This window comes from Narcine bancroftii, chromosome 9 (genome assembly GCF_036971445.1).
Source record: "Narcine bancroftii isolate sNarBan1 chromosome 9, sNarBan1.hap1, whole genome shotgun sequence".
NCBI lineage: Eukaryota > Metazoa > Chordata > Chondrichthyes > Torpediniformes > Narcinidae > Narcine > Narcine bancroftii.
Window position 1 is genome coordinate 124,242,626 of NC_091477.1, and position 27,300 is coordinate 124,269,925.

Consider the following 27,300-nt stretch of genomic DNA (forward strand, 5'->3'; position numbering starts at 1 on the left):
TCCTCAACATTCATTGGAACGACTTCATCACCAACGTTGAAGTACTCGAGATGGCAGAGGCCGACAGCATCGAATCCACGCTGCTGAAGATCAAACTGCGCTGGGTAGGTCACGTCTCCAGAATGGAGGACCATCGCCTTCCCAAGATCGTGTTATATGGCGAGCTCTCCACTGGCCACCGAGACAGAGGTGCACCAAAGAAGAGGTACAAGGATTGCCTAAAGAAATCTCTTGGTGCCTGCCACATTGACCACCGCCAGTGGGCTGATATCACCTCAATCCATGCATCTTGGCGCCTCACAGTTCGGCGGGCAGCAACCTCCTTTGAAGAAGACCGCAGAGCCCACCTCACTGACAAAAGACAAAGGAGGAAAAACCCAACACCCAACCCCAACCCACCAATTTTCCCCTGCAACCGCTGCAACCGTGTCTGCCTGTCCCGCATCGGACTTGTCAACCACAAACGAGCCTGCAGCTGACGTGGACATTACCCCTCCATAAATCTTCGTCCGCGAAACCAAGCCAAAGAAAGAAAGAAGTATAGTGTAATGTTTAATGCTGCTATTAGCAGGTCTTTTATTTGGAAACCACTAGAAGTGTGCCCAGGGGCTTTTATGTTGAAACATTGGGACACTGAAACCAGAGTGAGGCTGGCAGCTGATGTGATGCCTGTGTAATGGTGGATGCAGAACCTCACATGTGGACCATGAAACAATGAATAAACAGTGCTGAAGCTCTCAGAAAACTGTGTAAACCTGGCCTTATTTACAGTAGGCAGTGTACTGACAATAACCACACCAGCAGTGCGAGTATAAGACAGCTTTAGTAAATTAATATGTACACTAAGAGGTCTTGTCTCTCTCTGCAAGACGAACTGTCGCTCTGGACTGCTTTATATGACCCCTGGTGACCTAGTGGTGTAATTCCCTATGCCATAGATGCTCTGTGATTAGTAAGGGATTGCTTAAGGTGGTATGTGGGTGGACAGAAAGTTTGAAAACCACTGTTTTAATCATATCTAATTGACTTATTATGGGCACGGTTTCATATCTCCAAATCACCACAAGGCAGAAAGCCACAACATTTAGGACAGTGGTTCTCAATCTTTTTCTTTCCACTGACATCCCACTTTAAGTAATCCTATGCCATCGGTGCTCTATGATTAGTCAGGGATTACTTAAGGTAGGATGCGAGTGGGTAGAGAAGGTTGAGAACCATTGCTGTAGACCCAATTTTTACTGAAATATTTTGCTTGAGAAAAATGGCCATTGGCCCATTTCCTTTGGAGATATGAAACCGTGCCCATAATAAGTCAATTAGATATGATTAAAACAGGGGTTTTCAAACTTTTTCTTTCCACCCACATACCACATTAAGCAATCCCTTACTAATCACAGAGCATCTATGGCATAGGGAATACTTAAGTGGTATGTGAGTAGGGAAAAAAAGGTTGAGAACCACTGGTTTAGGAGTTGGGATGTTATGTTGACATTGGTGATGCCAATTATAGAAACAGAAACATAGAAGATAGGAGCAGGAGTAGGTCATTCGACCCTTCGAGCCTGCTCCGCCATTCAACGAGATCATGGCTGATCTTAAAGTTCAGTACCCCGTCCACGCCTTCTCTCCGTAACCTTTAATACCCTTATACTGAAGAAATAGATCTAATTCCCTCTTAAATAGATTTAATGAACCTGTCTCTACTGCCCTCTGTGGCAATGAATTCCACAGATTCACCACCCTCTGGGTATAGAAATTCCTCCTCATCTCGGTCCTAAATGGTTTGCCTATTATCCTCAAACCATGCCCTGGGTTCTGGATTTTCCCATCCTTGGAAACATCCCATCTGCATCCATTCTGTCCAGTCCTGCCAGAATTTTATAGGTCTCGATGAGATCCCCTCTCAATCTTCTAAACTCCAGCGAGTACAATCCCAATTTGGGCAATCTTTCCTCATAAGTCATTCCTGCCATTCCAGCTTTCAGCCTGGTGAATCGCCTCTGCATTCCCTCCATTGCAAGAACATCCTTCCTTAGATAAGGTGACCAAAACTGCACACAATACTCCAGGTGTGGTCTCACCAAGGCCCTGTACAGCTGCAGTAAGGTATCCTTATTCCTAGACTCAAACCCTCTTGATATGAAGGCCAACATACCATTTGCCTTTTTAACCGCCTGCTGTACCTGCATGCTCGCCTTCAGAGACTGATGTACAAGTACCCCTAGGTCTCTCTGCACTTCCCCATCTCTTAATCTATTGCCATTCAGATAGTAATCTGCCCTCTGGTTTGTATTACCAAAGTGGATAACCTCACATTTATCCACATTGTAGTGCATTTGCCATGGATCTGCCCAGTCCCTCAATTTATCCAAATCACACTGGAGCTTCCTGACCCCCTCTTCCGTGCACACAACCCATCCTAGCTTAGTGTCATCTGCAAATTTGGAGATATTACATCCAATCCCCTCATCCAGATCATTAATGTAAATTGTGAACAGCTGGGGTCCCAGTACAGATCCCTGTGGCACCCCACTGGTCACCGCCTGCCACTCAGAAAACGAGCCATTTATCCCAACTCTCTGTCTTCTACCTGCCAGCCAGTTCTCAATCCACATCAATACTTTGCCTCCAATCCCATGAGCCTTGATTTTGGAAGCCAGTCGTTTATGCGGGACCTTATCGAAGGCCTTTTGGAAGTCCAGGTACACCACATCCACTGTCTCTCCCCCATCTATTTTACCTGTCACCATCTCAAAGAATTCCAATAGATTTGTCAATCCATGTTGACTCTGTCCGATCCCTTCTCTGCTAGTCATATGCTCCGCTATTACATCCTTAATAATGGATTCCATCATTTTGCCCACTACTGATGTAAGGATTACCAGCCTATAATTCCCCGCTTTTTCTCTACCCCCCTTTTTAAATAGTGGGGTAACATTAGCTACCCTTCAATCCATGGGTACTGATCCTGAGTCTATCGAATTCTGGAAAATAATTCTTAAAGCATCTGCTATTTAAATGGCCACTTCCTTAAGTACCCTAGGATGTAGATTATCAGGCACTTGGGATTTATCTGCCTTCAATCCCATCAATTTCCCCAAGTCCATGTCCTTAGAGATACTGATTTCTTTCAGTTCCTCCCTTGCATTAGTCTCTATGTTTCCCAACATCCTTGGGAGGTTATTTGTATCCTCTCTTGTAAAAACAGAACTAAAGTAAGAATTTAATTGGTCTGCCATTCCTTATTCCCCATTATATATTCCCCTGATTCCGACTGCAAAGGACCTACTCTGGATTTCACCAATCTTTTCCTCTTGACACATTTATAAAAGCTTTTGCAGTCAGTTTTTATATTTGCCGCAAGCTTACTTTCGTAATTTGTTAATCCCTTTGTCCTCCTTTGGTGCATCTTGAACTGCTCCCAGTCTTCAGTTGTGGTACTTTTTTTGGCCAATTGATATGCTCTCTCTTTGGACCTAATGCTGTCTCTAATTTCCCTTGTTATCCACGGTTGAGTCACCTTTTTTGGTTTATTTTTATGCCAAACGATTTTTGCAATTTCTCCATTAAATCTGTGAATGCTTTCCATTGTCTATCCACAGTCAACTCCCCCATAAACACCACCCAATCAATCTTACTCAACTCCCGTCTCATACTATCATAATTCCCTTTATTTAAATTCAGGACCTTAGTCTCGGTTTTAAGTTCATCACTCTCCATGTCGAGTGAGAATTCGATCATATTGTGATCGCTCCTACCCAAAGGGCCTCGTACAACAAGATTGTTGATTAGCCCCTTATCATTGCATAATACCCAATCTAAAATGGCCTGCTCCCGAGTTGGTTCCTCGACATATTGGTCTAGATAACCGTCCCATTAACATTCAACGAATTCTTCCTCCTCAGTATTTTTACTAATTTGGCTAGTCCAATCTATATGTAAATTAAAGTCTCCCATGATGACAGCTATTCCCTTATTGCACGCTTTTCTAATTTCTCTTTCAATGCCTTCCCTCACCTCTACACTACTATTTGGAGGCCTATATACCACCCCCACTAACGTTTTCCGCCCCTTGCTATTCCTCAGTTCTACCCATATAGATTCCGCATCTTCCGAGTTGATATCCTTTCTGTCAATCGTGTCGGTCCCTTCTCTCACCATCAATACTACCCCACCCCATTTTCTTTCTTGCCGATCCCTCCTAAATATCGTATACCCCGGGATGTTAAGTTCCCAGGCTTGCCCACCTTCCAGCCATGTTTCTGTAATCCCAATCAAATCATAATTGTTTATCTCAATTTCCACAGCTAATTCACCTACCTTGTTCCGAATGCTTCTTGCATTAAGATATAAAGCCTTCAGATTTGCTTTTTTCACCTTCCTTGCTCTTTCTGATTTTTTACTTTCACTGCCTAACCTAACTTTTCCTGTTTTATCTTTTCTGTCCTTTGCCCTATCATACAGGTTCCCACCCCCCTGCCAAATTAGTTTAAACCGCACCCGACGGCTGTACCAAACCTAGCTGCCAATATATTGACCCCTTTTGGATTTAGGTGTAACCCATCCTTCTTGTAGAGGTCATGCCTTCCCCAAAAGAGATCCCAATGATCCAAGAAGCCAAAACCCTGTCCTTTACACCAGCCCCTCAGCCACACATTCATTTTTCTTAACCTTCCATTTTTGTCCTCAGTTGCACTTGCACAGGTAGCAAACCAGAAATCACCACCCTAGCTGTCCTATTTCTTCGTTTCTGTCCTAGCTCTCTGTAATCCTTTTTCAGTACTTCCTCCTTCTTTTTATCTTTGTCATTGGTACCCACATGTACCAAGACATCAGGCTGTTCGCCTTCCCCTTTTAGAATATCCTGGTCCCGATTTGAGATATCCCGCACCCTTGCACCAGGGAGGCACCACACCATGCGGGCATACCTATCTGGCTCACAGAATCTCCTGTCTGTATTTCTGACAATGGAGTCCACAATGACCACTGCATTCCTCTCTACCTTTTGGTCCACCATGCCAGGCTCAGTGCCAGCGACCTGGTCACTGCTGCCAGCTTCTGTCAGGTCATCTCCCTCAACAGCATCCAACACAATATACCTGTGTGCATTGTGTGGAGTTCTGGTCCCCTAGCTACAGAAAGGATATCAGTAAGTTTGAAAGAGTGCAGAGAAGATTCACGGGGATGTTGTCGAGTCTTCAGGAGTTGAATTACAGGGATAGATTAAATAGGTTAGGACTTTATTCCTTGGAACGAAGAAGAATAAGGGGGGATTTGATAGAGGTTACAAAATTATGAGGAGTATAGACAGAGTAAATGCGAGTAGGTTCCTTCCACTGAGATTGGGAGAAATAAATACGAGAAGACAGGGCTTTAGGGTAAAGGGGAAATTTTGGGGGGGAACTTCTTCACTCAGAGATGTAATGGGTGCGGACTCAATCTTGAGTTTTAAGAATAAATTGGATAGATACATGGATGGGAGAGGTTTGGTGGGTTATGGAATGGGAGCAGGTTATTGGGACTAGCAGAACAATGGTTGGCACAGACTAGAAGGGCCGAATGGCCCATTTTCTGTGCTGTAGTTTTCTATGGTTTATGTTTGATGCTACTGTTTTTAGAAGCATATAATTCATATAATGGTAGTAAAATTATATCAAGTGTATGTGTTGTATATATAAAGGTCTGTCAAATCTTAAAACGTACTTTTCTTCATACATTAAAACAAAATGGGAAAAAGGAGGGAGAACTTCTGAGGAAGAATGGAAAATAATATGTAGCAATGGAGATATCAATGGAAGTGACCATTTTACAGAAATGGAGAGAATTTGGTTGGAAAAACCTGACAAGATACACCCTCCAGGAAGGAAATTATAATAGACATTTATAAATGGTGAAGGTAACAGCATATGTTAATTATAAATTAGAACAATTTGAATCATATTAGGGAAAAATGGTTTAACTACATAATACTTCATAGGCCTGACCTTATTCTTACAAATCAATGACTATGTTGTTTTAAAAAAAAATCACTCCCTACTTGTATAGGTTTCTTCTCCCTATAAGTGTATACCTCAGATAATTATGTGGAAAATTGTGGCAGATATGAATATGATATATATGTATAATATCTGAGATACATCTCATGGAAATGTTTAACCAATAAAATTAATTTTTAAAAAAACTTACATTTACATTAATGCAGTGGACAGTGATGGTGTGGAGAGTTAGAGACGAAGGGGGTTGACTTTTTTGTTCTGAGTTTTCTGACACTGTGTTCCCTCTAAGCTGTGCATGTTTTGTGTGCTTGCGCATACTTGCACAAATGGACAGTGTGCGTGTGCCTCAAGGCTCAAGTGTGCGCAGAGCACTTCCACTTGTGCAGCTTATCGAGGGATGACCTCCATTTTGGACTTTTGAAAATGGCCACCCAGTTTTTGCCCCTTCTTGTTCCTGCCTTCCATCCACACTAACTCAGGAGGCAATCCCCCTTTTCTGCAGCCGCGATAGTACACCTGATCAGCAATGCCATTCCACCACTTCTTTTCCCTCCCTCCCTGTCCTTTTGAAACATCAAAAACGTGGCACATAGAGCAGCTATTCCTGCCCCAGACAGCCAAGCCTCCGTCATGGCTACAATGTTATCATTCTGTGTCTTTACCCACACTCTTGAGTTCATCTGCTCTATGCTTAATACTCGAATTAAAGTAGACACATTTCAAACTATTTGCACAGATTCACTGCATTTAATATTACCATTTCACCAAATGCTCCTTCTGGTCTAAAAAACACCAGGGACACTGGAAAGTACTTGGTTGATGCGAGCAATGAACAGCCTTTCATAGCATGATCTGATGGTGGAGTCACCACTTGGTAGTCGTTTAAGCTCATTATTGTCCCATTCACCTGCCATAGTGCAAAATCTGACACTTATCAAATTAATTCATCCACTTTCCCAGTTCATCTGGATCCTGCTGTTATAAACTTGGGAGCGGCATGGTTGGTGTAGCAGTTAGTGCAAAGCCGTTACCGTACCAGCGATCAGGACCAGGGTTCAAATGTCACCCTGTAAAGAGTTTGTATGTTCTCCCCATGTCTGTGTGGGTTTTTCCTGAGGGCTCTGGTTTCCTCCCACCCATCAAAATGTACCGCCGGGGGTGTAGGTTAATGGGGTGTAATTGAGAGGCATGGGTTTGTGGACTGAAATGGCTTGTTACCGTACTGTTTGTCTAAATTTAATAAATAAATTTACTAATGGCTTTCTTCACAATCCACTAACTTTTTTTCTTCTTTGGCTTGGCTTTGCGGACGAAGATTTATGGAGGGGGTAAAAAGTCCACGTCAGCTGCAGGCTCGTTTGTGGCTGACAAGTCCGATGCGGGACAGGCAGACACGGTTGCAGCGGTTGCAGGGGAAAATTGGTTGGTTGGGGTTGGGTGTTGGGTTTTTCCTCCTTTGCCTTTTGTCAGTGAGGTGGGCTCTGCGGTCTTCTTCAAAGGAGGTTGCTGCCCGCCAAACTGTGAGGCGCCAAGATGCACGGTTTGAGGCGTTATCAGCCCACTGGCGGTGGTCAATGTGGCAGGCACCAAGAGATTTCTTTAGGCAGTCCTTGTACCTTTTCTTTGGTGCACCTCTGTCACGGTGGCCAGTGGAGAGCTCGCCATATAACACGATCTTGGGAAGGCGATGGTCCTCCATTCTGGAGACGTGACCCATCCAGCGCGGCTGGATCTTCAGCAGCGTGGACTCGATGCTGTCGACCTCTGCCATCTCGAGTACTTCGACGTTAGGGATGAAAGCGCTCCAATGGATGTTGAGGATGGAGCGGAGACAACGCTGGTGGAAGCGTTCTAGGAGCCGTAGGTGGTGCCGGTAGAGGACCCATGATTCGGAGCCGAACAGGAGTGTGGGTATGACAACGCCTCTGTATACGCTTATCTTTGTGAGGTTTTTCAGTTGGTTGTTTTTCCAGACTCTTTTGTGTAGTCTTCCAAAGGCGCTATTTGCCTTGGCGAGTCTGTTGTCTATCTCGTTGTCGATCCTTGCATCTGATGAAATGGTGCAGCCGAGATAGGTAAACTGGTTGACCGTTTTGAGTTTTGTGTGCCCGATGGAGATGTGGTAGTCATGGTGGGGAGCTGGCTGATGGAGGACCTCAGTTTTCTTCAGGCTGACTTCCAGGCCAAACATTTTGGCAGTTTCCGCAAAACAGGACGTCAAGCACTGAAGAGCTGGCTCTGAATGGGCAACTAAAGCGGCATCGTCTGCAAAGAGTAGTTCACGGACAAGTTTCTCTTGTGTCTTGGTGTGAGCTTGCAGGCGCCTCAGATTGAAGAGACTGCCATCCGTGCGGTACCGGATGTAAACAGCGTCTTCATTGTTGGGGTCTTTCATGGCTTGGTTCAGCATCATGCTGAAGAAGATTGAAAAGAGGGTTGGTGCGAGAACACAGCCTTGCTTCACGCCATTGTTAATGGAGAAGGGTTCAGAGAGCTCATTGCTGTATCTGACCCGACCTTGTTGGTTTTCGTGCAGTTGGATAATCATGTTGAGGAACTTTGGGGGACATCCGATGCGCTCTAGTATTTGCCAAAGCCCTTTCCTGCTCACGGTGTCGAAGGCTTTGGTGAGGTCAACAAAGGTGATGTAGAGTCCTTTGTTTTGTTCTCTGCACTTTTCTTGGAGCTGTCTGAGGGCAAAGACCATGTCAGTAGTTCCTCTGTTTGCGCGAAAGCCGCACTGTGATTCTGGGAGAATATTCTCGACGACACTAGGTATTATTCTATTTAGTAGAATCCTAGCGAAGATTTTGCCTGCAATGGAGAGCAACGTGATTCCCCTGTAGTTTGAGCAGTCTGATTTCTCGCCTTTGTTTTTGTACAGGGTGATGATGGTGGCATCATGAAGATCCTGAGGCAGTTTTCCTTGGTCCCAACAAAGCTTGAAAAACTCATGCAGTTTGGCATGCAGAGTTTTGCCGCCAGCCTTCCAGACCTCTGGGGGGATTCCATCCATACCTGCTGCTTTGCCACTTTTCAGTTGTTCGATTGCCTTATATGTCTCATCCAGGGTGAGAACCTCATCCAGCTCTAGCCTTAGGGGCTGTTGAGGGAGCTGGAGCAGGGCGGGATCTTGGACTGAGCGGTTGGCATTGAAAAGAGATTGGAAGTGTTCTGACCATCGGTTGAGGATGGAGATCTTGTCGCTGAGGAGGACTTTGCCGTCTGAGCTGCGCAGCGGGCTTTGGACTTGGGGTGAGGGGCCGTACACAGCCTTTAGAGCCTCGTAGAAACCCCTGAAGTCGCCAATGTCCGCGCTGAGCTGGGTTCGTTTGGCGAGGCTAGTCCACCACTCATTTTGGATCTCCCGGAGTTTGCGCTGAAGATGGCTGCATGCGCGACGGAAGGCTTGTTTCTTCTCTGGACAGGACGGCTTTGTAAGGTGAGCCTGGTGGGCAGCTCGCTTCTTTGCCAGCAGCTCCTGGATTTCCTGGCTGTTTTCGTCAAACCAATCCTTGTTTTTCCTGGAGGAGAAGCCCAGTACCTCTTCAGTGAATTGCAGTATGGTAGTCTTCAACTGATCCCAGAGGGTTTCAGGGGACGGGTCCGTGAGGCGGGTTGCATCGTCGAGCTTTGCTTTGAGGTTTGCCTGGAAGTTTCCTCTCGCTTCGTCTGACTGCAGGTTTCCAACATTGAACCTCTTTCTGGGGGCTTTATTGTTCCTGGGCTTTGGCTTGAAGTGAAGGTTGAGCTTGCAGCGAACCAGCCGGTGGTCAGTGTGGCATTCCGCGCTGGGCATGACCCTGGTGTGGAGCACATCTCGTTTGTCACTTTCTCGCAACAGGATGTTGCCAGTGTTTGGATCGGGGATGCAACCAGGTGGTCTTAAGGCTGTCCCTCTGCTGAAAAAGGGTGTTTGTAATGAAAAGCCGCTGTTCTGCGCAGAGCTCCAACAGGAGGCGCCCATTGTCGTTGCACTTGCCGACGCCATGCTTGCCCAGGATTCCTGGCCAGGTTTCTGAGTCTTTGCCGACACGAGCGTTGAAGTCGCCCAGGATGACAACCTTGTCGGCTGTAGGGGTGCGTTGGATGAGGTTGCGCAGGTCGGTGTAGAACTTGTCCTTTTCTGCTGGTTCCGCCTGGAGGGTTGGAGCATAGACACTGATTAGGGTGTTGTGACGCTTGTTTTGAAGGGGGAGTCGCATGGACATGATTCGGTCCGAGAGGCCTGTCGGAAGGTTTTCGAGTTTGGAGGCAATGAAGCTCTTGACCATGAAGCCTACACCAGATAGGCGTCGTTCATCCGAAGGCTTGCCAGACCAGTAGAGTGTGTAGCCCGCGCCGCGTTCTTGGAGGCTGCCTACATCTGCCAGGCGGACTTCACTGAGAGCGGCTATGTCGATGTCAAGTCTGAGGAGTTCATGTGCAATGATGGCAGACCGACGTTCAGGTCGGTGGCTGTCAGCCTTGTCTAGCATGGTTCTGATGTTCCAGCATGCTAGCTTGAGTTTGTGAGCATCTTTTGAGGGGGAGGACGTGGAGGGGGAGGACGTGGAGGGGGAGGACGTGGACTTGTCCTCGGGACTGCGCAAAGGAGCTTTTAGGTGGAGTGCAGTGCGCGCAGTACTGGCCCCACCCTTTACACCCATGGTTCGTGTGCCGTGGCCGAGCAAGCTGGGACGTGGCAGCGAGGTCCTTGGGTCGTAGGTTTTATATCGGAGTGGCCTTCTCCTATGCAGGTTTCTTACCCGGGCTGGAGGGGCCTGCCTCCCCTCCTAGGTCGGTCCATACTGCCCGGACCGGGGCCGAGGCCGCCGCAGCTCACCCTGTGCCTGGACTGGGGCCGCCGCCTCCCACTCTCTGCCCAGATCGGGGCCTCCGCCTGTCCCACTCGACCGAGGCCGGGGCCGCCGTCTCCCCCTTGCTCCTGCCCGGATCGGGGCCGCCACCGCCTACCCTTCGCCCGTATCGGGGCCGGGGCCGCTGCTGCTCTCCCTGTGCCCGGACTGGGGCCGCCGCCTCCAACTCTCTGCCCGTATCGGGGCCTCCACCTGCCTCACTCGACCGAGGCCGGGGCCGCCGTCTCCCCCTTGCTCCTGCCCATATCGGGGCCGCCGCCGTCTACCCTTCGCCCGGACCGGGGCCGGGGCCGCTGCTGCTCTCCCTGTGCCCGGACTGGGGCCGCCGCCTGCCTCACTCGACCGAGGCCGGGGCCGCCGTCTCCCCCTTGCTCCTGCCCGGATCGGGGCCGCCGCCGCCTACCCTTCGCCCGGACCGGGGCCGGGGCCGCTGCTGCTCTCCCTGTGCCCGGACTGGGGCCGCCACCTCCAACTCTCTGCCTGGACTATCCACTAACTTACTAATCATGCAAACTACATTGTTATCTATACTTTTAATCTGGATTACTCTTGTTACTTAGTATATATGACTGACTTAGATGACAAACAACAGTGGACCCAGCACTGATGCCTGCAATACACACTGGTCACAGATGTCCAATCTTAGTAACAGCCCTCCCCTACCATCAAATCAATTCTGAATCTATTTGGTCAGTTCACCTTGGATCCCATGTGATCTGACCTTCCAGTCTAACCTTGTCAAAGGCCTCGATAAAGTCTGTATGCACAACATATACCACCCTGTCTTCATCGATCTACTTGGACACCTCAAGTTTGTGAGATTTGATTTCCCACGCACAAACCAAGCTGACTATCCCCAATCACTTGTCTTTTACTTGCCTTTCCAAATGCAAGCTTGTTACTCAAAGTCCCCACCACATTTCGTCCCACATTCCCATCAACCCCCCCCCCCACCCCCACTCCTCCATTGATTCTCCCAATCACCTGCACACTCGGAGCAACTTGTAACAGCCAATTAATCTATCATCCTTTTGGATGGGGGGGGGGGGGGGGCGGGGGCTGGAACCATGAGATTTAAATTGCCAAAAAAAAAACACCATCACAAGTGAACATACAAACTCCACAAAGATATCACTGAAGATCAGGATTAGAACCCAAATCACTAGCAGTCTCAGGCTCTGATAGCTGTGCCACAGGTGTCTCCCACAGTTGATCAGTCCTTTTCATCTATTTACCGTAGTTAACTCTGTACTTATTCCATTGAAACTGGCCTGAATTAATAACAGTTTCAGATATAAGTGTTTCATCCTCAAACTGAATTTTAACCTTAAATTTTCTTCTTTTCAGAATCATTAATGAATACATGAATCCCTTATTGTCATGTAATATTGCACAAAATTGCATTCTGTCTGCCTTACGTTGCCTTTAGTGTCGCTTCGTGCTCCTTACAGTAAGAGTCCTTCAGAGTCACTGAATGTCCATGGGTTTGCCTCCAGTGCTTCTGCAGCTCCACAGAATCCTGTTCGATTCAACAGATGCCCGAGCTCCAGATCTAACCTATGACACAATCAGGAATCCTTCAGTGCCCGAGACCCTTCAGAATTCTGCTTCGTTACATAATTCAAGATCTAAAATAGCCTAATCCTTGTTAGTTCTTGCACATATTGCTAAAAAGACATTCCAACTACACACTATAAATTCATCTGCAAGGTAAACCTTGTCAATGTGATTTGTCTGCATTATATGATGATTAGAATCATCGATCTTACATGCACCTCATTTCCTGATTTACATTCTGTCTGACATTATTAGGTGGCCTATGTCTTTTACAACATTCATATTCCTTTTCCAGACCCAGTCTTTTTCTTGGTAAGCCATTGGGTTGCGTGCTTCTTTCAATTTAATATTGTGTATTAAATTTTGTCTAATAGAGTATCTGGCAACTTCAAGCAACTGACAAAAAATTCACAGAAAATAAATAGGTAAAAAATACAGTTGAAAACTGGCACACCTTGCTGTTAGTTTGTTAATCCACACAACATGCAATCTCAAGCAACCGGAAAATTCATTTATCCAGCATCTAACAATCCTCATAGGTGCCAGATACCAGGGGTTTTATTGTATTGAAATCATGCATTCAATCAACACTGCAGAGGGCTAGAAAATGGTACCTCATGATAGGGTCTCCTAGAAAACACAAAGATTATGTGCTTTTAATACTGTTTGATGTGTTCCCACAGGGCTACAGAAGCTTCTCATGAACTGTAATCAAATATCTCTTCTCCCAGCAAACTTGGATCAATTGCAAAAACTGGAAATTCTATCTCTGGAGAGTAATCCATTGGAAAAGCCATTGGATGAAATTTGCCTTCAGGGAGTTTCTGCCATATTCCAGTATCTACAGACAAAGAAAACCCAACATCTTAATGCCACCAAGGTAAAACTGTAAAACAACCAGGTTGTACAGCTCATTTGCTATAATCTTAAAGAAGGTAGAATCTCATGTAAATAGGGTGGTGGAAAAGACTTTTGGCATGCTGGCCTTTATAAATCAAAGCATAGAATACAGGAGTTGAGAAGTTATGTTGAGACTGTTCAAGGCATTGGTGAGGCCAAATTTAGAGTACCGTGTGCAGTTCTGGTCACCAAATTATAGAAAAGATATCAACAAAATTGAGAGGGTGCAGAGATTTACAAAAATGTTACCTGGGTTTCAGCATCTAGATTACAAAGATTGAGCAAATTAGATCTTTATTCTTTGGAGCGTCGAAGGTTGAGAGGGGATTTGATATTTAAGATTATGAGGGGGATAGATAGAGTTGATGTGGATAAGCTTTTTAATTTGAGAGTAGGAGAGATTGAAACAAGAGGTCATGATGTAACAATTAAGGGGCAAAAGTTTAGAAGTAACATGAGGGGGAATTTCTTTTCTCAAGAGAGCGGTGGCTGTGTGGAATGAGCTTCTGGGAGAAGTAGTGGTGGCAAGGTCAATTTTGTCTTTTAAGGAAAAATTGGATAGGTATATGGATGGGAGGGGGACGGAGGGTTATAGGCAGGGTGCAGGTAGGTGGGACTAGAGGAGAGGACTTAGTTTGGTGCGAATGGCCAAAATGGCCTTTTTCCGTGCTGTAATTGTTATATGAGAAACAGATTCACTGCGATGATTAATACTAGTGATAAAAATATGAGTCAGATGAATGTATGGCTGAGGAGCTGGTGCAGAGGGCAAGGATTCCGGTTCTTGCATCATTGGGATCTCTTCAGGGGCAGCGGTGATCTGCACGAGAGGGATAGGTTGTACGTGAACTGGAGAGGGGACCAATATTCTAGCAAGGAGGCTTGTTGATGTTATGGTCTCTACCTGGGCAGGACTGAAATGTAGAGACCAAAGCAAAAGTTAGAAAAATACAATAAAAATGGAGGACAGGAAAGTCAAATGCAAAATACAAAAAGATTGAGATTCTAAAAGGACAATGAGTGTAAGCGCACTTTATCGGAATGTGCCCAATATTCTGAACAAGGTCAGTACATTTTGTGGCATTAATCAGTACAAAGTGGCCATTACAAAATAGTGGTTGCAGAGTGGAGATGATTGGGAACTAAATATCTAGGGGTATCAGGTGATCTCGAAAGTTAGGCAGAAAGGATGAGAGGAGGGCAATAATGAGAGAAGACAGAAGAGTAGATTGTTGAATAGACCTGGGTAGAGGCTATGAATAAGGGGAACCAAATAATAAGTGGGAGTAGTCTAAGGCCATCCAATAGTCACATTATAGCAGCCTAGGTAACAAACCAAGAAATATCTGATAGATGTAAAAATGTAATGGTAGCTGTCATGGGGGACTTGAACATGCACATCAATTGGATGAATAAAGTTAATCGAAGCCGTTTTGAGGAGTTCATAGAATGCCATTCATACTATCTTTTTTGAACAGCACGTTACCGAACCGACAAGGAACATGCTGTTTTAGATCCGATACTGTGTAATGACACAAATAAATGAATGAATGATCTCATAGTTAGGTATCTTCTTGCTAAAGATATGATTGAATTTCTTATTAGATAAAGGGTGAAAAGTAGGACTCTTTCCATCCAGCACAGAGTATCTTTGATGCACGACAAGGTACAAGGGGCATCAAAATTAGGACTGCTAGGCTGGGAAATAGCTTCTTCTTGAAGGCTGTGAGATTGATCAACAGTATCCTGTAACCAAGTTAATCATCCCAAAATACTGTATAAGCCATGCATAGGACAATTTGTGAAACATAAAAATTTCACCTTAAAAACTGGGTCGTCCAATACAAAAGGTATACAATTCTTACCTTGATGACAAAACTGCAACACCGCCACCATCTTCCCGAATCTCATGCACGGCCTAATAGTTATTTGTGAAATCTCAGTGCTCCTCCACAGGGTCCATCCACCCATTCCAACAGCCGTAGACTCTGTACAGACTTTAAACGGCCAGTTATAGGAGCTGACAGATTTATTTTAAAATATCCAAATAAAATTTAAACTTTAAAGAATAATTTGTTATTAAAATATTGCAAGTTGGTTTTAACTGCATCCACTGGTCAGCAGTAAGTGCCTGATTTGGGTCTTATTAAAAGGGTATTATTCAAAACCAACATTTTAGTGGAATATCTGGGATAGTACTATACAAAGTCATCCTATACAAAGGCATATATAGTATTTATATATTTATTTTAAATTATATCTTGGTTTACAGATGTAATTACTATATGCTATCTATTGTGTGTGTACCATGATCCAGAGAGATGCTTTTTCTTCAGGTAGTACATGTGCAATCAGATGATAATAAGCATGAACTTGATTATGCCTAATCAGAAAATCACTTTAATTCTGTTTCCATTCTTTCAACAGATCCAAGCCTGGTGGCGTGGCTTACTGGTGCGAAAAGAACTCTGTCTTTTTAAAAAGTTGTTCCCAAAGGCAGAAAAAAAAGGGAAAAGGGACAAGAAAAAGAATGTAAAGAAAGGAAAGACAAAGTAATAAATCCCAGAAACTGAAATCAGATCACTTCAAAGTAGAGCTGACATTCTTTAATTGATGGTATTTGGAAAAAAAAATGGAGTTAGGCTCAAGTTTGTCATCATCTGATTTTTACTATACCTTTAGGACAAAGTTCACTTCACACCGCTAATGTGTGCTAAGCCTGGCATTGGAAGAAGAGGATGAGAACTTGCAGTATTTGGCCAAGTGGACTGAATTTCACTCGGAAGTTTAGAGGAACAGCATTAGTAAATCTTGCATTGTGGCTAACCAGACTAAAATTGGTTTTGGTCGCTCAATCAACCAATCAGTTTTCAGATCAATAAACCTTTTATCGAAGCCAGAGAAAAAAAAACAGGTAAGGGCATCACAGAGCAAACACTAAATGAGGAAGGAATTCCTTGTGTGCAAATAGCTTGTTATATCATCAAACAGCATTGCCTCATCAATCTCCTGCTCTAATGCCCAGTCTGTCAGATGTCAGCCCCACCAGGGCCACATTTGACAGCAATATTCGTCAGAGAGGATCATTGGGCCATCTTCATCTCCATCACTGACCTTTATCACTCAGTAGTGATGATTCCACAACTTTCAGTTTCATGTGCAACTCTTGCAATCATGAAGACCTTTGAACTTTTCAGTAACCAGAAGGTAATGGAGTTTAAAATTTACTTTCCAAGAGGGTTGAAGTGGATTAGGCATCAATGATTTAAATATTAAGGGAACCAAGGGATGCAGAGTTGGCTGATGAAATAGTGCTGAGCTAAAAGATCAGCCATCTTACTGAGTAAGAGAGAAACATGAAGGGCTGCTCCTATTCCATTCGTCTTTAGGCATGGATCAATGAGTAGAATTAGGAGGCCAGCCAATAATATCTCAGATAAGAAAATGAAAATATGAGTGAAAGAGCCTAGTTATCAATAAAGGACAGGGCCAGCAGCTCAACAAACCTGGCTGTTCACAGGGGTTTCAGAGAGGATACAGTAACCTGGAAATGGGTAGGGCACAGTGTAGGCAATATTGAGTAAAGAAATGAAAAATGATATGCTCCATTACTCAAATTTTCCTGAATGTGTTTAAGTAAAGGAAATGGAGATTTTCAAATCGAGATGGACATAGAACAGTACAGCACAAGATCAATCCCAAATCAAGCAAAAACCTCTGCTGTTTGTACCTGATAGATCTTCCTCTACCCCTTCATGTATCCATCTTGAAGCCGCTTAATCATGACTCTCAGATCTGCTTCCACCAGTACCCCGGCAGCCCATTCCATGCACCCACTACTCCATGTAAAATATTTGCATCATACATTGCCCTTAAACTCCACCATCACCCCCTTCCCCAACCTTAAACATGTCCTCTAGGATGTGGCAGGCTATCTCATCATTTTATGCCCTCATTCAGGTCACCCCTCAGCCTGCTTTGCTTCAGGTAAAACAACCCAAGGTTGTCAAACCCTCATATCCTCTAAACAAAGCAACATTCATCTTTTGTACCCTTTTCAAAGCCTCCACATCCTTCCTATCATGGGGGAACTGGAATTGCAGTGCTCCAAGTGTGACCCAACCAAAGTTTGATAGAGCTGCAACATGACTTCCTTAGTTTTATATTCAATAACTTGCCAATAAAGCCAAGCATACAACCCTACCGACTTCTGTGGCCTCTTTCAAAAAGCTAATGGACCTGGACCTGCAGACCTTTCTGTTAATTAATAAGAAGCCCTAACACTGTAGGGAGGTGGAAACCAGAACAGAGTAGAGTGGTTGTGGAAAAAGATATTGTTCAGTTTGCAGACAAAGAGAAAAAGGTTGACCATGGTGAGAAACGGTGACCTGAGTTGCATCTTTTGGAAGGCAAGGAATGCAGTCGGAAAGGTGAATGAGATTATAGCATCGATCAACGTGTGGAATTTCTAAGATTGTGGTCATTAGGGAGATGGTTGCAGGAGAGGCAGGACTGGCAGCTCAGTGTCTAGAGTTCCATTGTTTTAGTTGTGACAGAGAGGGAGGGATAAAACAGGAGGGGTGGCAATGCTCGTCAGGAAAAATGTCACAGCAATGCTCAGACAGGACACACTGGAGGGCTTGTCTTCTGAGGCAATATGGGTGAAACTGAGGAATGAGAAAGGGGTGACCACATTAATAAAATTATTAGCGACTACCCAATAGTCAGAAGAAATTGGAAGAGCACATTTTTAGATAGAGAGCAGACAGTTGCAAGAAATACAATTTTGTGAAAGTAGGTGATTTTAACTTTCCACATATTAACTGGGACTCCTATAATATAAAAGGACTGGATGGGATAGAGTTTGTCAGTTATATTTAGGAAAGTTTCCTTAATCAATATGTAAAGATCACAGCTAGAGAGAAGGCAACACTGGATCTCTGATTAGGGAATGAACTCTTTGGATCTTGTGATCATATTGCCATTCATTTCAAGATAATTCCAGAAAAGAATAGGCCTGGACCTCAGGTTGAGATTTTGAATTGGGGAAGCAAACAATTTTGATGATATCAGAAAGGATCTGGGCATCTGACAAGTGTGGATTGGGACAGGTTGTTTTTTGCAAAGGTGAGAGGCCTTTGGAAGACTACACAAAAGAGTCTGGAAAAACAACCAACTGAAAAACCTCACAAAGATAAGCGTATACAGAGCCGTTGTCATACCCACACTCCTGTTCGGCTCCGAATCATGGGTCCTCTACCGGCATCACCTACGGCTCCTAGAACGCTTCCACCAGCGTTATCTCCGCTCCATCCTCAACATCCATTGGAGCGCTTTCATCCCTAACGTCGAAGTACTCGAGATGGCAGAGGTCGACAGCATCGAGTCCACGCTGCTGAAGATCCAGCTGCGCTGGATGGGTCACGTCTCCAGAATGGAGGACCATCGCCTTCCCAAGATCGTGTTATATGGCGAGCTCTCCACTGGCCACCGTGACAGAGGTGCACCAAAGAAGAGGTACAAGGACTGCCTAAAGAAATCTCTTGGTGCCTGCCACATTGACCACCGCCAGTGGGCTGATATCACCTCAAACCGTGCATCTTGGCGCCTCACAGTGGCGGGCAGCAACCTCCTTTGAAGAAGACCGCAGAGCCCACCTCACTGACAAAAGGCAAAGGAGGAAAAACCCAACACCCAACCCCAACCAACCAATTTTCCCCTGCAGCCGCTGCAACCGTGTCTGCCTGTCCCGCATCGGACTTGTCAGCCACAAACGAGCCTGCAGCTGACATGGACTTTTACCCCCTCCATAAATCTTCGTCCGCGAAGCCAAGCCAAAAGAAGAAGAGAGGCCTTTGCACAAAAGGTAAAACTTATGAGAGTACAGAGTTTGCATATTGAAGAATTGAAGGTAAAGCAAACAGGTATAGGGAACCTTGGCTTTTGAGAGATATTGAGGGCCTGGTTAAGAAGGTTAAGAATGGTTAACCTGGTTAGGAATGCACATCAGCATCTCTACTTCCTCAGGAATTTGAGGAGGCTTTTTATGAAATTGAAAACTTCTACAGATGTGTAGTGGAAAGTGTGCTGACCGGCTGCACCCCGGTCTGGTATGGGAGCACCAATACCTCTGAGTAGAAAATCTTGCAAAAGGCTGTGGACACAGCCAAATTAATCACAAGCAAAATTCTCCCCACCATCTACAGGGAACGTTGCCAAAGGAGAGCAACAACAATCATCAAAGACCCACACCACCCAGCACACGCGCTGTTCTCACTGCTGCCATCAGCAGTGATCTAGGTGCCCCCAGGTTCAGGAACACCTTGTACATCATTTGTTACTGAACATTTTTTTTTCCTGCATTTGCAGTTTGTTTACATTTCATTCTTTGCACAGTTCTCTCTTTTGTCTATTCATCTTTTTCTTGAGTACAGTTTACACGACTTTGATAATTCTCTTCACTGTCTATATCTTAACCAATCTTTGTCTCATCTGCAAACATACAGAAAAGAGCATTTAGATGGGAAGTATGAAGGTGCAAGACTTGGGGAGTAACAATTGGGTATTTCAATATTGATGAAAAACCAGCAGATGTAGGCTTAGGTGAGAGGAAGGTGTCTTGAAGGGAGCCAAAGGTGTGCACCTCCCCCCACTTCCCCAACAATTTATTTTCAGAGCAGGTGGGGAAATTGGACACCATCACTCATTTAAGAGCTGTTTAGACAGGCACTCAACTGGAGAAAGATACAGATTTAAATCTGAGTAAATGAGGTTAGTGCAGTTGGGCTAAAGGCTGGCATAGTACACCAAAAGCCCATTCCTGCTATACATCTCAATGAATAATACTAACTGAAATACAGACGGTAACTTCTGAAAAAGTTTTTTTTTGAACAGGATGTAACAAGATTGGGCAAGGGTGGTGAGGTCATAATTCAGTTTGTTTTATCATAGTTGTGTCGGATGACCATTTTTGCTGGCAAGGGATCCAGATCACACAAATGAAAAAACTAAAATCCATTAGGAAACATTACTTGAGCAAACATTTTTAATGCAAATGATACACAATTATCTTGATAACTGCAATGGGATACAAAAACCGCATTACTTTTTGGAACCCTTGCATACTCCCTCGTTTCAGAGGACTTTTCAGAGTGGTCCATATTGTGCTACCATCTTATCCAAACCACATTTTCTCTGTATTTGCATCCTCTATATTTAGCCTTTTACCAAGTGTCACCATGCCAATTAATTCATCTACAGGCTTCAATTGAATTCACAGATAAAGATCTAAGGATGTATTGAACTGGAATCACCATTAGGTCTGAATAATGTGAAATTTAGCTGAAGGGGGATTGCATTAACAATGAAAGCAAATTTTTAACTTACTTGCGACTTGCATGTATTTCATGTCCATAGTTCATTTTTAAAGGTTTATTTCAAAAGCCAATAGACTAATAAGTGAAATGGATACTCCGCTTACTGTGCTTGTTGAAAGCATCCAGAAGCTCACATTGTGAAGCAGTGATGACCCAGTGGTGCATCCCCAATTCTACGAGCGAGGGGAGCCGAGAGAGACAGGACAGTAGAACAGTGAACCAGGGGCTGCAATCTCGGTGACTTAATGGCATAAGGCCAATGTCAAGTTCAGAGAGCTCCTGCAGCCCATTAATTTCTTGGAAAAATGTTACCCATGACTGGTCATCAACTGTATTATTGTATGTTAAATGCAGCATTTTGAGGCTTGATAGAAGTCCAATAGATGAGAGCGACACTAAGGAGAAAGCAAACACTGGAGTGAGTTTGATCTTCTTTGACCTGCACCTCACGAGTTTCAAGATCAACATATCTAATCCTTCATAAGAGACAGAGGAGGACTTGCAACACTTCATATGACTTGATTAGATTAGAAGGTGAAAGGAATGGAGCTTCACTCCATTCCGGACACTTGTTCTCAACTCTGCTGGAATTGATCCACTACACAGTTGACAGACATCTTAAATTCCAAGGTACAGGCTGATAGGAAAGAGGAAGGCACACCATTTGTGGCAGAAAAGTAGAGCATCAAATTGAAGGAAAAGGCAAATAAAGCAGCAGAGAAACGCCAGAGAATCAAAACATTTTCAGAAAACTGTAAAAGATTACTGAAAGCCATCAAGAGAGTGAAATGGAAAATAAAACACCTCTGCCAGAACTCATCAGGTAACAGGTTTCTGATCCCAACAACCCCGGATAGGGAAGTTTTTCCTCAATCCCCTCTAAACATGATTGTAGTTGCACTAAATCCATGCCGTCCAGTTTTAGAACAGTACAGCAAGTTTTAGTCCACGGGTGTTCCAAGCACAATGCCAATGTGAACTCATTGCATCTGCCTACACATGATCTCAGACCCTCCATGATCATTTCTCTCCCTGTCTGCTTCCACCATCTCCCCTGGCAGCCCATCCAGGCACTTTACCTGTGTAGAAAAAACTTGCCTTTTAAATCTTCCAACTTTTTCCCTCTCACCTTAAATATTTTCTCTGTTTGGTGGTGTCGCATGGGGACAGGGTTGTAAAGAAAGCTTTTCATAATGTTATGAAGTATATTATATATAAATGTTTTTAAAAGAGATAGATTGTGGGGGTTTAGTGTAAGTCACTTCACAAACAGATACTGGTGCAAGAGTTTTGCTGAAGCCAGACATTCAGACAACCAGTGGTTTTGCAAAGGACAATGGAACTGCTTTGGAAGGGACTTCAGAAGTAGGTGCAAATGGAACAATATACAGGCAGAGGCTGATAAGATCTTTCAAGGATTGGGTTTGGAGCCCTGCAAGGAAATTTGGTTTTTACAAGCAGAGAGAGGAAAAACAGACAGGTGATTTCTCCTTTAGAGAGAGAAAAAAAAGAGTTCTGCAGTGGCTTTTGAGGCTGCAATGTGGCAAGTTGGCAGCTTATTGAAAACCGCATTTTGAAGGGAGGGTTTGTGAGTTCTGAGTTCAGCCTGTTGAAAACTCTTGTAGTCCTTACAAGAGGAAATGGCTGGCTAGAACGTTTCTCCTGAAATAAGGGAAATGAGGAATTCTGGGGTGTCCTAGAAGATGAGGTTATCATTTGGAAGACCCATGATGGGACAAGTTTCTTCGGCAAGACACTGAAGTGACTGATTGGAGGAAATCAGTTTGTGTGTGTCCAACAAGCAACAAATATCTCTCTAAAACCAACAAGAACCTTCCTGAGCAGTAACCATTTAACTTTAAGTATCAGAGCCTGGTGAAGAATCATGTATGTTAAATTCTGTGCACGGTATAAGAATTGCCTGATACCGGTGAATTTGGAGAAGTAAGAAGTGAATGACTGGACTATTAAAGCAAAGAACTTTCCTGAACATATACACATTACATACACATGCGCTTAGAATTAGAAAGGGGTTAAGTTAATAGTAATAAGTTAAAGTTTGATCCTGATAATTAAAAGCAACTTTTGTTTAAGTAACCATTTGTCTTGGTGAATTTCTATTACTGCTGGATTTTGGGGTCCTCTGGGCTCATAACAACTACTGGAAGGATATCAATAAGATTGAAAGAATGCAGAGAAGATTTACTAGAATGTTGCTAGGTCTTCAGAGGTTGAGTTACAGGGAAAGATTAGACATGTAAGGACTTCATTGCTTGGAGCAAAGAATAAAGGGCGATTTGATAAGATTTACAAGAGTATGAGAGGTATAGACAATGGGTGAGAATAGGCTTTTTCCATTTAGATTGGGGGAGATAAATACGAGGTCAGTTTTAGCTGAAGGGGGTGAGGTTTAGGGGGAACATTAGGGGGAAGTTTTTCACTCAGAGGGTGGTGGGAGTGTGGAATGAGCTACTATCTGATGTAATTAATGCAGGCTCGATCACGTTTTAAGAGTAAATCGGATAGGTACATGGATAGAAGTCAGAGGGTTAAGAAATGAGAGTAGGTCAGTGGGGCTAGGTAGATGATAGTCGGCAGAGACTAGAGGGGACGAATGGCTTGTTTTCTGTTGTAGTGTTCTATGGTTCTATATTTTTATCCTGGAAAAAAGGATTCTGACTCGATATCCTATCTATACTTCTTGTAATTTTAGAAACTAAGAGAATAAAGCATAGAAGAATAAGGAGAGATTTAATAGAGGTATGCAAAAGTATGATGGGTATAGATAGAGTTAATGCAACTAAGCTTTTTACACTGAGGGTAGGTAAGATACAAACCAGAGGGGAAAAGGGAGAAGTTTAAGGAACTTCACAGAGAGAGTGGTGAGAGTATGGAATGAGCTGCCAGCTGAAGTAGTGAATGCAGGCTCAATTTTAACATTTAAGAAAAATTGGACAGTTACAAAGCTGGGAAAAGTATGGAGGGCTATGGTCTGGGTGCAGATCAGTGGGACTAGGCAAAATAATAGTTCAGCACTGACTAGGAGGGTCAAATGGTCTGTTTCTGTGCTTTAATGTTCCATGTTTCTATTGTCACTCCGAGGCAACAGAGAAAACATGTTGTTCAGCTTATAGCTCATACTCTCAAACGCAGGAAGAGGAGGGTTTAAACGAAGATGGTGAAGGTATGGGAATCTATGTGGGGAGGCAGAGGGGTGTTAATTGAAGGCAGAAACAAAAGAAATCAAAAGGTTAATCATCCAAAGCAAGGGGCAAAAAGGGCCACTTTGTAGTCTCATTTGAAAAACCCCCATGTCCTTTGGTTCGTATCTCACCTCCTACCCTCAATGGAAAAAGCCCACCGACATTTACTCTATCGCCCTCATAATCTTAAATGCCTCTATCAAATCTCCCTCATTCTTCTGCACTCTAGGAAATAAAGCCCTAATCTGTTTAACCTTTCCCTGTAACTCATTTCCTGGTCTGAGCAACATCCTTCTCTCTGCACTCTTTCTGTCTTATTGATTTCTTTCCTGTCATTAGGTGACCAAAACTGCACACAATTCTCCAAATTTGGCCTCACCAATGTCTTATACAACTTTACCATAATATCCAAACTCCAAACTCAGTGCTTAGATTTATGAAGGTCAAGCTGTCTTTAATGTTGGATCCCAGATACTTTTGGAAGATTAGACATGTAAGGACATCAAAGACCATGACCTATTTTGATTCTTTGCTATCAAGTGAGAGAAAAAAATTTAGAGCTGGCAAATTTAGATTTGTTGAATAATTCAACCCGGTGAAGAATACTGAGTGGGGAAAAAAAGGATATAATTTCATTTTACAGTATCCAATAATCCTTAAGGTTTCTGTACAAGGAGGACTGAACAAGTTTTTTTACAAATCTGGATCTGCGCAAGAGTATGCAGATGTGTTCCCAGACATTTGTCAAGAAAATGAACAGAGGGCTGTGCAGCAAACAGGAGTTTGAGGATTCTACTTGAAATATAGTAAAATTAATTAAACTTGTCTTAAAAATATAATTTGATGTCAAAATAAGCATTCAGGAAAGCTAGAGGAAAATGCTCATACATCTACTGATTCATGTTTGTGTTAGTGGCCTTGGCCATTAACCATAATGAGGAGGGGGTAGTGCTATGTATATTATTGTATCAATATTAAATGGGGGGAATTATTTATTTTATCCTTTTATATTTGTCTTTCTTTAATTTCTTTTATATCTAGATTCTTGAGAGAGAAATGGTTTTGCACGACATTTATAGAAGAATTGAAAAACCAAGGAGTTGAGAGTGGTGAAGGAAAGATGTTTTACAAGGATGATAAAAAATATAGTGAGTAAAGTTATGACTGTTTTAAGTTTTAATATTAATGGGCTCCACAGTCCAGTGAAGAGGAAAAAAAATTGGCACATATAACGAAAATGAAGGTAGACAATTTTTTTGCAAGAAACTCACTGAATTGAAAATGAACATCAGAAATTAAAAACGGATTTAGAAGGAAATGTTACAGCTTCTTCATTTAATTCAAAATCAAGAGGAGTAGCTATTTTATTAGATAAGAGACTTCTGGTTAAAATACAAAATGTAATTACAGATCCTGCAGGTAGATATATTATGATTAATTGTGAAATTTATTGTTATGAGTCCAGAGGACACCAAAACCCAGCAGCAACAGATATGCACCAATACAAAGGGTTACTTAAACAAAAGTTGTTTTTAATTATCTTTGAACATGAAAACAGAATCAAACTTTAACTTATCTTAACTTATTGACTTACTTAACCTACTTAACCCCCCTCTAATTCTAAGCGCACGTATATGTAATTAATATATAAGTTTAGAAAAATTATTTGGTTCACAGTCCAATCTCACTGGTTGCAAGCAATTCTTATACTATGCACAGAAGTTAGCATTAATAAAGTTTATCAGGCTTTGGTGCTTAAAAGGAAAATGGTTACCACTCAGAAGGGTTTTTGTTGGTCTTCAGGTCACCACAGAGTTCCTTTCTGATTCTCCTATTCCAAGGGAAACACCGGACAGCCAGTCCTCTCCTTTGACCAGGCCGTCTTCCAAGCTTGCCAGTGTGTTCCTCTGGAACCAAAGTCTCTGTCTCTCCTCTCTCTCACTCCCTCCCACTGTGAGAGCAAAGCTATTTTGCCTCTGCCTGAAAAGATCACATGCTCTTCCAGACAGCAAACTGTTTTTGAAACAAAGCTGCTGTTGTATGTTTCTTTCTGCAAATAGCAGTCCATCATGAGTCTGTGAGGACTGCAAAAATTCTGTTTCCATAATCTTATGATCCATAACTCACTTCTCATTCCTCCAAGTTCACTGGGTGTAGGTAATTCTTATACTGTGCACAGAATTCAACATGTATAAAGTTCACCAATGGTTACCACTCAGGAAGGTTCTTGTCGCCTTTCAGAGAGAGATTTGTTATTTTCTGGACACAAACTAATTTCTTCTAAACAGCCACATCAGTGTCTTGCTGAAACCTCTTTCAGGTCACCACAGAGTTCCTTTTTGTTTCTTTCATTTCAGGTAAGACATTAGGCAGCCAGTCCTCTCCTCTTCTACACAAGGGCTTTGACCAGGCTGAACTAAGCACTCACAACTGGTCTTCAAAATGGGGTTCTTCCATAAGCTTGTCAGCTTGTCCTGTCCATTCCCAACTGCTGCTGCTAACTGTAGCACCGTAGAACTGAATTCTCCCTCTCTCTCTCTCACACACACACACACAAAGAGAAAAGCCTATTTAACTCTCACTGCTTTCAAAACCACATGACCCTCTTAGAACAGCAACCTGCACTCAGACAGACTGCGGCTCTGAACCTAATCCTCAGAATTCTTTCATCTATTGCTTTCAGAACAAAAACCCATTAGTGAAATCTCCATAAGCACTCCTCAAAATCTTTGCAAGGGCACTTGGAGCCGGACAGTCTAGCTTGAGCAGTACTCCAGTATTTTAAATGAGATCTATTTTGAAGTGTTTGTATGTGACCTGCACTAAAACCTGCCACAATTTATCTCCTTTAAAACATATCTATTTTCAATATAAAATATAACAATCTGTCAAAGAGGGACTACTCTTTTTACTCTAGTAGACATGATTCTTACTCTAGAATTGATTTATTTTTAATAAATGCACAACTTCAAGGTAGAATACAGCAAAAAGAATATAAGTCAAGAATTTAATCAGATCATTCTCCCTTCTTGTTGGCAATAACAATGGTAGATAGACAAGAATCAGTTCATACATGGAGGTTTAACTATATGTTATTAAAAAGGAAAGATTTTTGAGAATTTATTAGAAGACAAAATTATTTTATAAAACTAACTCATTTGGTTTCTAATAAGTTTATTTTATGGGATCCAATGAGAGAGTATATATATAAATGGTCAAATTATTAGTTACATTTCTTAAATTAAAAAAGATTATATGAAAGAATTAGAACAGTTGGAGATATAAATAACGAATTTAGAAAAAGATTTGCAGAGGTAAGTAACTGATCTTATAAATAAAAAGCTTCCATATAATACTTTATAGACGTACAGAACAGAGAAAACGATTATGAGAAATAAACAGAAGTATT

At 43.1% G+C, this 27,300-nt stretch overlaps 2 protein-coding genes and 1 long non-coding RNA gene across 11 annotated transcripts in view; 2 read left to right on the top strand and 1 right to left on the bottom strand.

Moving 5' to 3' along the window:
- The window catches only part of LOC138742787 (leucine-rich repeat and IQ domain-containing protein 4-like), a 48,568-nt gene extending 32,678 nt beyond the window's left edge, over positions 1-15,890 (top strand). Inside the window, exons 5-6 of one of the 3 annotated variants that reach the window (XM_069897723.1) lie at positions 13,096-13,292; positions 15,740-15,890. In XM_069897723.1, the coding sequence (XP_069753824.1) occupies positions 13,096-13,292; positions 15,740-15,868 (326 nt within the window). In that variant the 3' untranslated portion in view covers positions 15,869-15,890. Of the gene's footprint in view, positions 1-5,737; positions 5,897-13,095; positions 13,293-15,739 lie in introns of those variants that run through there. The other 2 variants (XM_069897726.1, XM_069897724.1) reach the window with 2 other exon arrangements.
- A 2,926-nt stretch (positions 15,891-18,816) lies between these two features.
- LOC138742789 (uncharacterized) lies at positions 18,817-25,209 on the top strand. The gene is made up of 2 exons (XR_011344406.1): positions 18,817-19,178; positions 24,933-25,209. It is a non-coding gene; the product is annotated as an uncharacterized lncRNA (long non-coding RNA).
- The window catches only part of LOC138742786 (leucine-rich repeat-containing protein 31-like), an 83,154-nt gene continuing 76,193 nt past the window's right edge, over positions 20,340-27,300 (bottom strand). For all 7 annotated transcript variants that reach the window (XM_069897717.1, XM_069897718.1, XM_069897720.1 and 4 more), the window contains one exon: positions 20,340-21,083. In XM_069897717.1, the coding sequence (XP_069753818.1) occupies positions 20,764-21,083 (320 nt within the window). In that variant the 3' untranslated portion in view covers positions 20,340-20,763. The remainder of the gene's footprint in view (positions 21,084-27,300) is intronic.